Source organism: Macaca nemestrina, chromosome 2 (assembly GCF_043159975.1).
Source record: "Macaca nemestrina isolate mMacNem1 chromosome 2, mMacNem.hap1, whole genome shotgun sequence".
NCBI lineage: Eukaryota > Metazoa > Chordata > Mammalia > Primates > Cercopithecidae > Macaca > Macaca nemestrina.
In genome coordinates, this window is record NC_092126.1 from 8,301,377 (window position 1) to 8,316,192 (window position 14,816).

The following is a 14,816-nucleotide window of genomic DNA, read 5'->3' on the forward strand; positions in this document are numbered from 1 at the left end:
TTATCCCATAAAGTAATATACATTCTTATTTAATAAAAATAATTCACCCATTTTGATAGAGATAGTATGGGCTGAATCAATGTACATAACTGAAGGGTGATATTTAGCAATGAGTTTAAAAGGGAACATGGCCCAGTCAGGACCCACCATCTGCAGCATACTCCCACATACCACAAGCTTATCTGCTTTCCACTCCCACAGTACTGATGAGGTTACTGCTGAGTATCATTGGACAGTCACTAAGTTAGACATTAGGAATATTTGAAGTCTAGTCCCTGTTCTAAAGCAAACTCTTTCTGACCTCAATCAAATAAAGTATTAAAACTTTGAATGTCTCATTCACCAAATGAAAATGCCATTCTGGTCTTTCCTATTTTGTAGGTTGGCTAAAATGAGAAAAGAATGATTATTTGTTCTCAGATGAGAAACATCAACATTTGAACCTCTGCAATGTTTCTCTCGGTATCTCTTCTTCCTCGATAATATAAGTAAGGCCAAAGGATGGAAGAATGGACAGATAGGCAAACAGACACAGATAGACACACACACAGTTTCTTAATGAGTTTTTATTTATTTTCTGATTTTATTGCATGTCCTGGCAAAACAAAAAGAGACTGTAGACTGGCTTCTGGCTCCCCAAAAGCTCATAACAGAAAATACCAAAAGACAAGCAACTGAAGCTTAAAAAATGTATCACGTGTATAATACCTCTCGAAAACATTAATAAAGCATATAAAACTTTTAACATTTGCTTCATTTTGTACAATTATAAAAATAATAGAAAAAATATCCCTTTAACATTCAATATCCCACATACTGTATTTTAGGGAAATACCAAGAAAAAAAAAGGTAAAAGGATTTAATGAAAACTCTGCTTTCTATTTTTGTTTATAAACATCTCCAAACAAAAAAACTTTTCAATTCTTCAGCTAACTGCATTGAGCTGAGGCCACGAGAACTCCATTAAGCCCACTTCTAGTGGTTTCTGTGCTTAATATTCTTTTACCCCTTTCCCTGGCTACTCAATACACTCAAGGAGAGTAGGTTGCCATGAGGAGGTAAGCCAGTAAGGATGCCTAGCTTTGGCTAGTGCCAAATCCAAGAGACATAGTACAGGAATTTGCAAGCCCCTAGTGTCACCTGAATAGTACTGAAATAGCTCGGAAGTCCTAGGTTTATTCAAACCGTCAGTAAAGTAAGGAAGCAGTTTGTCCTTCTAGGACCAAGGAACAGCTTTCATTCTTCCCCTTAATGGGTTTGCAAAGCTGCCTGCTCGTTCCAGAAGTTAACAGTGCTTATTACCATTTAAGTACAACAAAACTTTGAAATCAAGGACTCAATCTCTTTAACATACAAAATTTTAAAAAAAATAAAAAAAACAAAACAGAACTTTCCCTTCCCTCCCCTCTTAAAATTGTAGCATTATTTCTTATTTGATGTGGTATTCTTACTAAATGGTATTTTCATGAAAATACAAAAACAATAAAAAAAGGTTTCAAGTGTGGTTCTGGAAATCCCACTATCCCAAGAAGAAAAAAAAAAATATAATCAAAATACAAAGTATGCAATTTCACACAAAATATATATACACTTTTCAGAGGCAGCCCATACATTACATTTTAGAGCCATATTAGCCCTTTTGCACTTTAAAATTAAAATGGAAGCCTATGTGCAATGACAGCCCTTGACCAGAATGCATGGGAAGATTTCAGAGCTCATCTGCATGCATGCAAAAAATGTCTTATCTTTCTGAAAGATCTATGAGGAATATTGTCATTTACACGTTTTCCCAAAGTTTCAAGCCAACTCTTTGTTTAAGTGGTTTAAGCAACAGTAGCCATGAAAGACTTATCCCTTGCTCTGTGGGGACCTTTTTATGTCTATGGGTAGTCCCTAAGGGAGATGGACGGGAAACTGGGTTCTCACAGTTACTTTCCAACAAACTGAAACTCTTACTGGTTAAAAAAGGAATAATACAGTGATGCAATTTATGCCACAGGAAAACCAATCTCATAATTTTATATTTTTCAAATCACCATTCCTATTGTAAACCTTAAAGATAGAAAGGTGAACAAGCCTCTACATGCAGAGTTTTATGGAATAGGAGGGTCTTTAAAAGAAACACTTACCAAGCAATATTATCTATGCTTCAAAAGATTTTTACAAAGTTGAATTTATGGTTCATTGAGATATCTTATTGTTTAGTACAGACTCAACATTTCTGAATGATTCGTATTTACCCTGAATATTAATAGACAGTAAAACTTCACTGTTAGAACTAGTTAGATGGCACTTGTCCCAATCAAATCAATCTGAATTCTTACAAGAGTAGCAAACGTGTATTTGAGTTAGTCAATCTAGTAGTGAAATTTAGTTTTAATACCTCTGTAATGGCAGCAAATGTTTTCCCAATCAATATTGTAAGATAAGGTATCTGGTATTAAATTTAAGGGGGTTACTGATACGCTCAAATACATGACATCAGGTGTTTTTGAACTGGCTGCCATGGGCCTTTTAAGAATTTTCCTCATTCCCAACCAAAAACTAAAGAGGATGTTTGAACATAAACTTTTACTTATAACTGGATTAAATCACCCCAACGTGAACCATCATCACTAGAGGAAATGTCAGTAATATAAAATATACCAACACTGAGAAAAGAATACATATCTACAGTCTTACCTACATAATAAGCCATGGAAATGGATCTACTCAAAGGTTTGATGTGGCATGTATTTAGGATCCAAAGAACTGAGAGGATCTGTACATCATTGTCACTCACATGTAGCATTAAGCTCCAGATACCTATCGCCATACATCATACCCCTTAAGAGAAGGGGTATAGACAAACCATCCAAAACAAGTAAATTAAAAAATGGTCAATAAGTGCATCTCAATTTTCTTTCATTTAAATTACATTTTAAACAACACTCAATGCCCCCCACCCAGAAATCTATACTGTATATTTATATATTTATATATATAGTCTTAGACTATAAGGCTGAACATGCTTTATAAAAGTCAATGAGAAATCTCTGCAGCTTAAGGAGACAACCAACTCTTTTTTGCTCACTTCTACCTAGCCATGGCAGCTACAGTTCTGCAAGCTATAGTTTTGAAGGCTTAAAGCCAGAATCAGAATTAGATGCCAGGTCAGATGTTAGGTAAGAGGTAGCCTCTTACTTCTCCTTCCCCTAAGAAATCAGACAGAAGAGGAAGGGGAGGAGCTAAGGAGAAGGCTTTGGAGATTAAGCAGGAGTGCCTCGTAGGGGGCGGGCAGTTAGGAGAGGGTTAGGAAGAGCTCACGTGGTGAGGCTCACTCCCCCTCCTCTTTGATGCGCTGTTGCTTATTGCGGCGAGCATCCATGTCAAAGTTGAAGTCATTCCACTCATCTCGGGGTGGGAAAGAGATGGTCTGGCGGAGGGTGAATCGCACGGCGTCAATAACGCGTTCACCCCGGGTCTCACTGGAGCCAACACTGACTGTAGAGGCACTGCTTGGGGTCCGCAGGAGATGAGAAGGTGAGGAGAATTCGTGGAGCTGCCGGTGGTCTAGGATGCCCTTCCAGATTGCGTGTCGAAATTGCTCAGGGATTTTTAGACTTGCCAAATCCTGTGCAATAGGGGAAGGTGTCATGGAGAATGAAAACGAGAAAAACTGACGTTTAGTCCATAACATGCTGTTATTCCCTGATGCTCTGGTTTAATTGATCTGTATCTATTGATCCACAAATTAGAAAATAAAATTAGTTCTCTGAGTCTTCAACTCTATGTAACTAAGCACAAAGGCACAGCCATTGAGGTGCCATTCCTGCCTGTGTATAACACTTCACTTAGTCTCCACTGGCCTCAGTTTCTTCATTGGTAAAATTGGGATAATAGCTAGATAAGAGGGCAAAAATCCCAAATAGAAACGTGAGGTACCTACTGATGCTTGAATTTACCTGGCTAGTCACTAGAAGAAAGGTATTAAAGGAATGTCACCACCACTTGGTTGAGGAGATAAGAAGAAAAGATTGAGTACTTTCTATGTGCCACGCACTGAATTATTTTATATTCATGATATCATTTAATCCTCAGATTAGTAGTAAACATTATTAGACCTGTTTTATAGATAGAATAACTGAAGGCCAGAGAGGTTGACAAGTTTAAAGTCACATAACTAAGTGAAAAAATTAGGGACTTAGGGCATCCTCAGAACCTGAAACGGCCCTTTTATCTAAAAGGTCTTTTGGTGTTTGAATAAAGCAAGGTCTCAAAATGCAGAGCCATTGTGTCTATGTTCTGTGAATGGGTGCAGAAGTCATTACAAATAGGGTCAACCTTAACTAACTGTGGTGATTTCGCTTACATTTATCTGCATTAGCTCTTTTTTAGATTGTTTCAGTGATAGCTCATATTTTCACAGGGCAGAATGGTAGGTAAATAGCACATTGTGCTTGGAGTGAGAAAACCATGGCAGAGGTTTTGATTGTCACTGACTGGCTATAGAACTTTAGCAAGTCACTTATTCTCTAGCAGCCTCAGTTTCTTCATCGGTAAAATGAGATACAATTGTTTTATAGGGCAAAAGATGCTATAGACTCATAGGTAAATACAGTTATGAAAATATTTTAAAAAATACAACATACTCTACTATATAAATACTAGCCATTTGTGTTATTATTATGTTGTATTGGTACCTCATTTTTGCTTGTTATGGGGACACTAATGAAATTCCCCAAATTTAGGTCACATTCCTTTTCCAGGAAGTGATGATGCCCAATAACTTAGACTGGCTCTAAGAGAAAAGCTGAGAAAAGGGTGTCTCTTTCTAGAAATATGCAGGAAGAAGCTGAGGTGAGGAGGAGAAAATTGCACAGCTTCCTAACATTTCTCAATTTGGAAATTTGTAGTTTGGTGTCATATTTTCCTATGGTGTGAATTTTCAGGCCATTAGAGGTATTCCTAATCTCTTACTGTAGCAGAAGAATACCTTATAAAGAAGGTCAATCACAAATAAATAAGCATAGTATTTTTTTATTTTTTATTTTTAAGATGGAGTCTCGCACTTTCACACAGGCTGGAGTGTAGTGGTGCGATCTCGGCTCACTGCAAACTCCACCTCCCAGGTTCACGTCATTTTCCTGCCTCAGCCTCCTGAGTAGCTGGGACTACAGACATGCACTACCACACCCAGCTAATTTTTTTGTATTTTTAGTAGAGACAGGATTTCACCGTGTTAGCCAGGATGGTCTTGATCTCCTGACCTCGTGATCTGCCTGCCTCGGCCTCCCAAAGGGCTGGGATTACAGGTGTGAGCCGCCACGCCTGGCCTAAACAAGCATAGCTTTTTATGTTTCTTGGATTGTTCCTACTTTTGAGGCTCTCAGTAAATGCAAAGCTCTTTGTAAATTAGACTCTGTTAATTTTCATGATGCCCTGGATAGATTTTAACTAATGACTGACAGGTGAGAAAGCTGTGGCCCACAGACTGGCATAGGACTTAGTCGACATCAGCAGAAATGAACTTATAGAGGGCATCTGCAGATCCTAATGATCAAGGGAGCATCCTGACATATTCCCCAGTGGAAATAAGTGAGCAAGAGGAAAGTACAACTTTAAAAATATAGGGAAGAGGAAGATTCCCTGTTCCAAAGTGTACGAATCTACTACAGGAGGCTCTCTCAAATACAGGGCAACTCTGTTCTCTTCAGTGGATGGAAGTAGTTGTAAAGTTCTCAGAATCATATTGGAACCTACTTTTCAAGCTTTCCCTGCAGTTTTCACTTATAACTGATTCTATCAGGGAGCAGCAACCAGGAGTGATTTATGGGGTGAAGAGGGGGGGGCATAGGGGCAGTACACTATGTACATGTCACCTCATGGTGGGGGGCATTCTCACGCTGCAGGGGCATCTCTAGCATCGGTGCTCAAGGAGGGGGAAAAAAGAGGCCCCAACATAGAAGTAGCAGCAGAGGCAGAGACTGTCTTCTTCCACCAGTCCAAAGTACCCTCTGGAAGCTAGAAGAGAGGCTAGTGAACCCCAAAGAGAGCAACATGAAGAGCGCGGCCTAAGAGACAAATCAGATTGCCATAAACCAGAGCAACACTAGCTCCCGTGTGAGCAGTAGTTCGAAAAGTGGAGCAGGAAGCAAGAAAAAGTCCCTCTCGCCCAGCTTGTTTCAAAGACAAATCAAAGGATATCAAAGCCAGAAAGGAGTAATTTGAATCCAGTATTTTATTAACTGAGGCCCAGAGAAGCAAAGTGATAACCCCAAGTTCTCATTGCTACTAAAAAGGGTGACTGGGATTTGACCCCATGGCCATTGATCATGCCCAATGATTAGAAATGGCTGGGCACTATTATAAAATTGAAAATGAGTAAAGGAACGTATAGTTTTAATTGAGAGGAACAGCTGAATCTCCCTTAAGGTACTAATTTAAAGAAAGGCAGAAAAGGCCAGTTAATAAAGTTAAAGACTGTAAGTTACACCTTTGTGTTCTACTCCTAGTTTTGTCTTACATAGTCATGGCAAATGACTATTGTGTCATCTCTCCATGTTTTTAAGAGAATAGCACCACCGGTGTCCTGCTGTCCTTTCTGGGAACTTATACAAATTAATGAGAACACTCGAGAATTTTTGTTAATTCTTTAGAAATTATAATTTTTTTGATTGTGGGAATAGCTCCTCTTTCCCATCTTGCTAATAGTATCGGTGCAATAGACAATTGTTGACTGATCAGACAAGCTAAAGAAGATTGATTGCTAAGTTTCTAATATGTACAGGTTGAGGCCTGGGAATCTTTCTAACATAGTTATGGGTTCCATCAAAATGGATAATTGGGGGCATGACAAAAACAAATTTTTAAACTATCAGGGATTGAACTACGAGGCAGTTGTCATCAGAGGAAAGAAATGAAGAAATAAAATTTGAGAAAAGTCTAACAGTTACTTACATCCATGGAGTAATGCTCAATCTGATAGATGGTGGTCAGCCCCTGGGTCGTGAAATAGTCCAGACATGATGAACAGCCCAACCTCGCTAAGAAACTGCAGAGGGAGGAGGGAAGAGGAAGGAGGAAACAGAAAAAGAAAGTTCACCCCAACTGCATTGGCGAGATAAGGGAAAACCCAACATTTTGCCCTTGGATGCCCTACATAAGAGATTAGGAGTGGATAATATATATGTGGGCCTTAAGTCTGAGGTTTGGAGATTATTGATGACATGAAGTTTAGGTCTATAGAAATTAAAATCGACTATAAGGATTCCTGCAGATCAGTGATTATCATATGGTGATCTGTGGAATTCTAGGGTTCCGTGTAAGTGTCTTAGAAACCATTGCAAAGGGTGAAAGGGAAGTCCAGTGTTCAGGTTCCTAACTTTCTTGCTGCTTGGCTCTTCACTTCAAAAATAACATCTCTACTTTATTTGTTTTGTATCTGGGCTTTGTGAGAATGGTTCATGTGGTTAAGAAAAAAATTGTAGGCCTCTACTCCATGATCATGCCTTTTGATTTATTTCCTCCTCAGGATACAGATCCCCTTACTTTTGGTGCTGGTCTTAGACTGATGATGATGCCACCATCATCATGGAACAGACCCTGGGTGGAATAGGCCATGCACTTTGCCATCCCTGTGATTGACATGCAGGAAAATCAACACAAATTGTTCCAGTAGCCAAATGAAACAATCATTCTGCACATGAAGCAGAAGAAGAACATACGCACTGGGCAAGAAATCTGGGAACCTACTCTTGCCTCTGTGGGAATCAAATCTTTCAGACTTCATGCATTTCTTTATTCTACCTATCTGAACTCCCCCTTTGCTGGAGTGTGCCCATTTCTCATAGGCAAAGTAGTAAAGGCCATCAGTTTTTGAAAGTCCCTGTCATTTTGGATAGCATTAAAACTTTTTTATGGACATCCAACTCCAAAATAATGGTCCCATGGTGGCTGAGAGCTATGAGGATTAGAGAGAGGAAAAGGAGCAAGATAGCAAGTTTATTGCCCTTTTGGAAACCCAGCCCTGAGCACCAACTTGAGGGCCGCAACTGATAATGTAAAAATGTGAGAGAGGAGGAAGGGAGTAAGTGAAGGCGAGGGAAACAGATATGAAAACAATATGCCTATAAACACACATTTTCTCTTGTTTCCATGCTGATTATAGTTTTCCTTGATAAAACATTGCTGACCACTCCACAGATCAGAGATAATAGTGACTGAACTCCAACCATAGGACTGCTGTCTTTCCTTCCAACGGTTTAATGGACTATAACAGTATCCGCCCTCCACCATCCCAGGATGCTTAGGACAGGCCCCCAGAGGCACATGCTGTGGACTCACCTGACGATGCTGCAATCTGTGGGATATGGAGGTGGGGGGGTGCAGTGGGAGGTGGATGGCATGGAGAGTGGGGGAGGGAGTGCCTGGGTGGGGCTGAGTCCGTTCATGTCTCCAGCCATTGGCATGTGGGTGCCCATCATGGGAACTGAACAGAAGCAGGAGGAACAGAAAGGGTTACTGCCATCATCATGCACCAGCATCCCCGTGGTCCATCTTGTCTGGTTAAATTTTATCAAGGGCCTAAACTACCAGCCTTCCTTTTTAATCTTCTCTCTCACTACACCCCTTCAAGCAGCCTACATCTAGTCAAACAGAATGGTCAGACTCCAAACTAATTAGGCACCTCTTGACTTTTGTACCTTGTCCTAGAACAATCTCTTTCCTCCCCTTTCTCTACTTCTAATTCTGTAGTTGCTAATTGCTCTTAATGTTAACATATTCTTCCTTGTGTTTGCCTTCAAGGGTTATACTTCTGTCTCCCTCACTAACCTGTGCAAGCAGAGAGATTAGATCTTACAGGCAGTCCCTAGCACAGTGCCTGGCACAGAGTAGGTGCTCAGTAAATTTAGGTTAAACGGATAAATGCACAAATCTGTGATTGAAAGAGTGACCCTTGGAATATTTATTTGGGAATAGGAAGACTGACTTCAATATTTAGAAGGACTCATGTGCCTAATAAATGAGGATACAATTAAATATTCTATTACTTATGGTCCATTTTCAGGGTTGTATACAGGAACACCACCAATACTTGCTGATATTTTACTAAACCATGAAGTGTAAACATTCACTGATAGAGAAAAAAAGCTTAATATCAATATTTATGAAATGAATTTTGCCTTCATGTCAAAAAGAACAAAATAATTTACTAAAAGATTAATGCAATTTGTTTCTACTTTAGTGAGTAGCAGTATGTCTAGAAAAGGTCTTTGCCACTAACTAAAGAGCATACTCGATCACATCTCAGTCTGTTTCCCTTCCGGAATAATTGTGAAGTACAAATAAGAAACAAGTAGGCAAACTGTAAGTTATACAAATGTGAACCATCATCTCTATTATCACAATTTTGTCATCCCAAGAAGGAACTTGAGGACTCTAAGATGTCACAAGAAGTAAAATAAAGTTGAAAATAAGTGGTTTCTATTCTTTTTATGTCAAAGTAGACCTGTCATGGGGTCAGGTTTTAAGCCTTATGATGCATTTGTCATTAGTGAGTGATCTCACTCTAAAGTCTATGTTTGCCATAACAGGCAACCATTCCAAACACACACACCTCTATCTCATTAAAATATGAATGTGTGGCCAGGTGCAGTGGCTCACGCCTGTAATCCCAGCACTTTGGGAGGCTGAGGTGGGTGGATCACCTGAGGTCAGGAGTTCACCACCAGCCTGGCCAACATAGTGAAACCCCGTCTCTACTAAAAATACAAAAAATTAACCAGGCGTGGTGGTGCACGCCTGTAATCCCAGCGACTCGGGAGGCTGAGGCAGGAGAATGGCTTGAACCTGGGAGGCAGAGATTACAGTGAGCCAAGATCGCACCATTGCACTCCAGCCTGGGCAACAAGAGCGAAACTCTGTCTGAAACAAAAATAAAAAATCAAAACAATGACTGTGTGCCACTAGACCACAGAAAGTCATAATCCTAGCCTCCCCTGATTTCTTTAGAAGAGACAACACTGAAATGCATGTTTAGAGGTTTGATCAAAATAATTAGGATTTCAAAAGACAAGCTTGAGGGTACTGTTTTTTAGGTAGTAGGGACTATATGATAGCCATGCAATGTTCAGTCTTCAGTATCCCCAAGGGTGTTATACAATCTTTTGCATTTTTAACACCACTTTTTTTCCCTTCAAGTTTGTGTATCCACTTTGCTAGATTTAGTCCTAGTGGAGAAGATAACTCTATTTATAGTAAAGCTACATGCCAGTCAGCATCCACTTGGAGGCCCAATTCTTACAGTGTCTTTTTCATTTGTACTTAGCTGATATGAGGAATGTGTGTGAGAAGAAATAAAAGGCAGGCTGCTTTGTAGGTCAATTCCTTACTGACTGTGTCTGGGATAGAATAGGTGAGTTTAAAAGGCCAGGATTATAGAGAAACAGACATAAAATGTTAAGTATATAAAGTGACAATTTTATGGATAGAAAATGAAGTATTAGAGAAGTAACTTCTTTGTAATTAGAGGTGTTTTTTTCATAGAGTCCAGACTATAATCTACTTTTCTAGATTTCTTCTTATTATTTTTTTGAGATCAAGTCTCACTCTGTCACCCAGGCTGGAGTGCAGCAGTGTGATCTCAGCTCACTGCAACCTCTGCCTTCCGGGTTCAAGTGATTTTCGTGCCTCAGCCTCCTGAGTCGCTGGGATTACAGGCATGCACCACTAGGCTCAGCTAATTTTTGTATTTTTAAGAGAGACAGGGTTTCACCATGTTGGCCAGGCTGGTCTCGAACTCCTGACCTCAAGTGATCCACCCGCCTTGGCCTCCCAAAGTGCTGGGATTACAGGCGTGAGACACTGCACTCGGCCTATTTCTCTAGATTTTAAGTTCACTGAAACATGCTACTTTATGCATGTTGCATCCATTTTCTTTTGACTATTTCAAAGGCTGCAGGCGGTGAGTCTCCATCCAGGATAGCAAGAAGTAGACTGTTCTTTTCACAGAAATCCTTATCCCTACTGAAGAAACATCCTTCTCTATCTCTACCAGTAGTATATTTTGCAATGAACGACAAACCTAAAAAGTGAAAGGTTCACAGTCAGAAACCCAAGCCACTCCACTTTGATTTGATCTGTCCCACGGTGCCTCTCATTGAGCTTAAGAACATGCTTTTCCCCATCCCAGAGACTTGTCCTATGCTAGCCTGTTCATCCTTCAGCCACGGCTAAAAGGAGATGCTCTTACTGTTGGCCCCCATGCCATCAGGAATGGTTGTAGGGGTGAGGGCGTTGCGCTGCTGAGGGTTGATAAGCTGGCTCACAGACGGCAGCTTGTTCATGCTGTTCATTTTGTTCAGAGGTGGGGAGCTGTTACCATATGAAGACTGGGACTGTATTGAGGTCCTAGGAAGACAAACGTGGAAATGACGGTGAGCACGGGACACTGAAGAGTGGGGACTGTTGATTTTCAACAGGTCTCTGTTTAAAACATGGCTTGCAATCAAACGTTTGAAAACATTCCTCTAGGATTAATGGTAAGAAGTTAATTTTGTTTCCATCTGACAATGTTTCCTGAATAGGGAGAAACTGATTGTGAGGCTATCATCAAATCATATTTTTCCTGAATGTGCAGAGTGCGAGGTTTAGTATTTCCTTTGAGAAAGAGAAAATTATTGCCTCCTTTTTTCCCTTCAATTGTTTTCTCCATTCCCTTCTCCTCTTTTCCCCTTCAACTCAAATAAGTTTGAAAAGCAGTTAGGGAAAAGAATTGAGCAAAGACTTAAAGGCTGACGAAAAACATGGATATCCCACCCTCAAACTGCAGCTAAGGCATTCCATTTGTAGCTTTCTGCATATTCTATTTGGGATAAGCAGAAAAAAAATGACTACGAAGCCAATCAAACTGGGCATTTGGCAGCTCATCCTGCTGTCATGCAGAGGCCCCTACTTGGAAACATGCATTTTCAACAGAGATGTTCATGATGTATGAGAGAACCTACTGGAATGCCAAAAGCATTTCTACACAGGAGAACGCTGAAGCCCAAATAACTATTCTATTGACTTTCCATAAGTCTCCTGGAAGAAATGAAAAAAAAAAAAAAAAAAAAACAAAGCAAGATAAAAACCCAATAGTTTTCCATTCAGCGTGACCTTCAATTTGGAAAGTTACTAGAACTAGTTTGTCGTATTATATCTTACAGATAATATTCTCAACTCAACTGTCATTCCTGATGTTTTGTCTTAATATAAAAACTAGTGATGTGTACTACAATGAGAGTCACAAAGTCAGAGCTGAAGCCTTCCTCCATCATATATTAGGATACTTTAGATGCCCATGCGAGCACCTTAACATCCTGGCCTTTGTTTTCTCACAAGAAAACTGTACCAACCATATACATTTACACTTGCTGCAGGAGTCAGATGTTCGAGTTAATGAAACTTAAGACATGGTCCCCATCTTTGAGACACTCATAGAGTAGTGGAGGCAATAGATATAATAATCCATCCCACCTTATACGGCTATGATGAGAACTGAAAAAGAGAAGATGAGGAAGAAATGTACAGACTATGCAGCATCTACATTGAATTATTGTGACCACAGAATGAAGACTGGACTTTAAGCAAGTTTCTAGTCTGTTATGGGAAAACTCCCGTTTAAAAATTCTCAAACAAAATGAGTTATGTTGTTCCTGTTTACCTTTTCCCTGTCACAGCCTTATTTACATTAGAGGGGAGATAAATTTTTTCTTTGAGTTTTAGCTGCAAATGTATGTATAATTCAAATTTTAGAGGTTCTGTAAATGGATCCAGGTTTCAAGCATATATGGCATATTTGAAAACATCATTTTAAAAATGGCCCTCGAAGCTGGCCTTCGAAGCTGCCACTCTGCATTCTCCATAATTACATGAAATAAGGAAGGCTCCATTCCATGTCAATGAAGAGCCACAGCTAGATGAATGCAAACAATATGCTCTATTTTAATGTGTATAAGTTATCATGTCAATTAATGTACAATCAACAATTCAGGTGTATTTTACAATCACTGCCTTTAAGGTAGGAGGGTATTGACTTTTCTCTTTAGCCCTTATCAAATACTCACAATTATAGATCCACATTGTGTATATATGCTGGTGCTGATACAATAAATCCTCCCAACTATAAAACAGTTTCTGAATGATTGTCACACCATCCTGTGGAGCAGGTGATGGTATAGCAGGGCAGAGATGGACAGAAATTACTATTCCAAATATACATATGGGTAAATATAAGGTTCTAAGAAAAAACATACGCCCAAGGTCACATGTTGCTAAATGGATGCATTGAAGACAGAACCAGGTCTCCTGGCACCTATTGTTTTTTCTAGGTTATAGGGACAAGAAATAGATGAAGTAGTAAGAGAAATGTAGGAGACCAAGATGGAACAGGGGCAAAGGAGGTAACTCCAGCTACTATCAAGCACTTCTGAATCCACTCCGTCCCTGTGAGGCAGCCTTTCCAAAGAGTCAGCACACATGGCTATACTTAGGATCATCCATTAGTCCACATTAGAGTATAGCAAAGCATGGGGCAAGGCAGTAAGGAGACTCTCTGCCAGCTGATGTTTCTTCAATTCTCTTTGCTCACTGAAAAGTACCTAAGATTCCAGGTAGCCCATATTCCTGATGCAGTTGGTGCTCTGTAACCTAAGGAGATCTCTTTATCTGTCCCTCCTCAAACCAGTCAAATGTACAGCAAGAGCTAATAGCAGGGCTTGAATCATTAATATCCGCAAATGGAAAAATAAAAATACATTTAAAAGCTTTGCATTTTTTTCTCGACACTCAAGAGTAAATTCTTTCTTACAATTCCTGTTATAACCTCCTGCTTTCTTTAGGTTGTGGTTACTATTTTTGACTATCTTATCAGTTCATTTACCATTTTTCATCATAAGCCACTAATTTGAGGAGGGTAGGTCAGAAACCACAGATGAAGAAAGACGGAACATAGATTTTAAGTCAATCAAAACATCTGGGTCGCCTTCTGGATCTAACACAAACTACGTGACGCAGGATGTTGTATTAAGTCTCTTGAGTCCCATGTTCTTAACCTGTAGCCCAGACATTATACCTACTCTAGAAGATTTCTATTAAGACTAAGATCACGTAACAGCCCTAGACAGGGTCCAGTGATTTGTAGGCGCTCAGGAAACATCAGTGTCTTTGACTGCTTCCCTCCAGCCCTGAATATTTCACACTCTGATGTGTGGCCCATGGGATAGAAGTTAACGATGTAAGAATTAATAGGAGGAAGTGGCCAGAGGTGAGTTGGATTCTTAATTGAACATATCCAGAAATGAGGGTGAACAGTTGAATGGGGTTAACAGTCAGGAAAGGTCAGAAATTCGGAATGCCTTCCCTTTAATGTAAAAGTGAGTTTTAAAGCCACAAGGAAGGGGAGCAAGGTACTCTGTCTATTATTAATTTCACAATGACTGAACTAAAAGAAACATTCTGATAACTTCTACATACTGTGAAAAAGGAAGCACGGCTGAATAAACTCACAGCCAATTTGAAAGCCTTGAAGAACAACATTTTTTTTTTTTTTTTAAATACAAATTTAATGTAACAGTTCTTAGGTGAAATATTCCAAAAATTTCTGGAGAAACTAAAGAGAAGGAATATGTGTTCAAAGGAATAACAGGACCTGTACCATTCTGGTTTTATTGCCTATACTCTCCTCCCCTATTCAAAACCCAAAAAAGTAAGAATCCAGCTTTCTGCAGAAAAGAATCATAAGGTGTATACATCAGGTTGTTTTCTCTAGAGCCTCACTAGATTTTTCTAAGAAT

At 39.6% G+C, this 14,816-nt stretch overlaps 1 protein-coding gene across 10 annotated transcripts in view; it reads right to left on the minus strand.

Moving 5' to 3' along the window:
- Positions 1-259: 259 nt before the first annotated feature.
- Positions 260-14,816, minus strand: part of LOC105470866 (tumor protein p63) — a 275,494-nt gene continuing 260,937 nt past the window's right edge. For 7 of the 10 annotated variants that reach the window (XM_011723136.3, XM_011723139.2, XM_011723137.2 and 4 more), the window contains 4 exons: positions 11,234-11,391; positions 8,326-8,470; positions 6,940-7,033; positions 261-3,613 (listed from right to left, as the gene is read on the minus strand). In XM_011723136.3, the coding sequence (XP_011721438.1) occupies positions 3,317-3,613; positions 6,940-7,033; positions 8,326-8,470; positions 11,234-11,391 (694 nt within the window). In that variant the 3' untranslated portion in view covers positions 261-3,316. Of the gene's footprint in view, positions 3,614-6,939; positions 7,034-8,325; positions 8,471-11,233; positions 11,392-14,816 lie in introns of all 10 variants that reach the window. The other 3 variants (XM_011723138.2, XM_011723135.3, XM_011723142.3) reach the window with 2 other exon arrangements.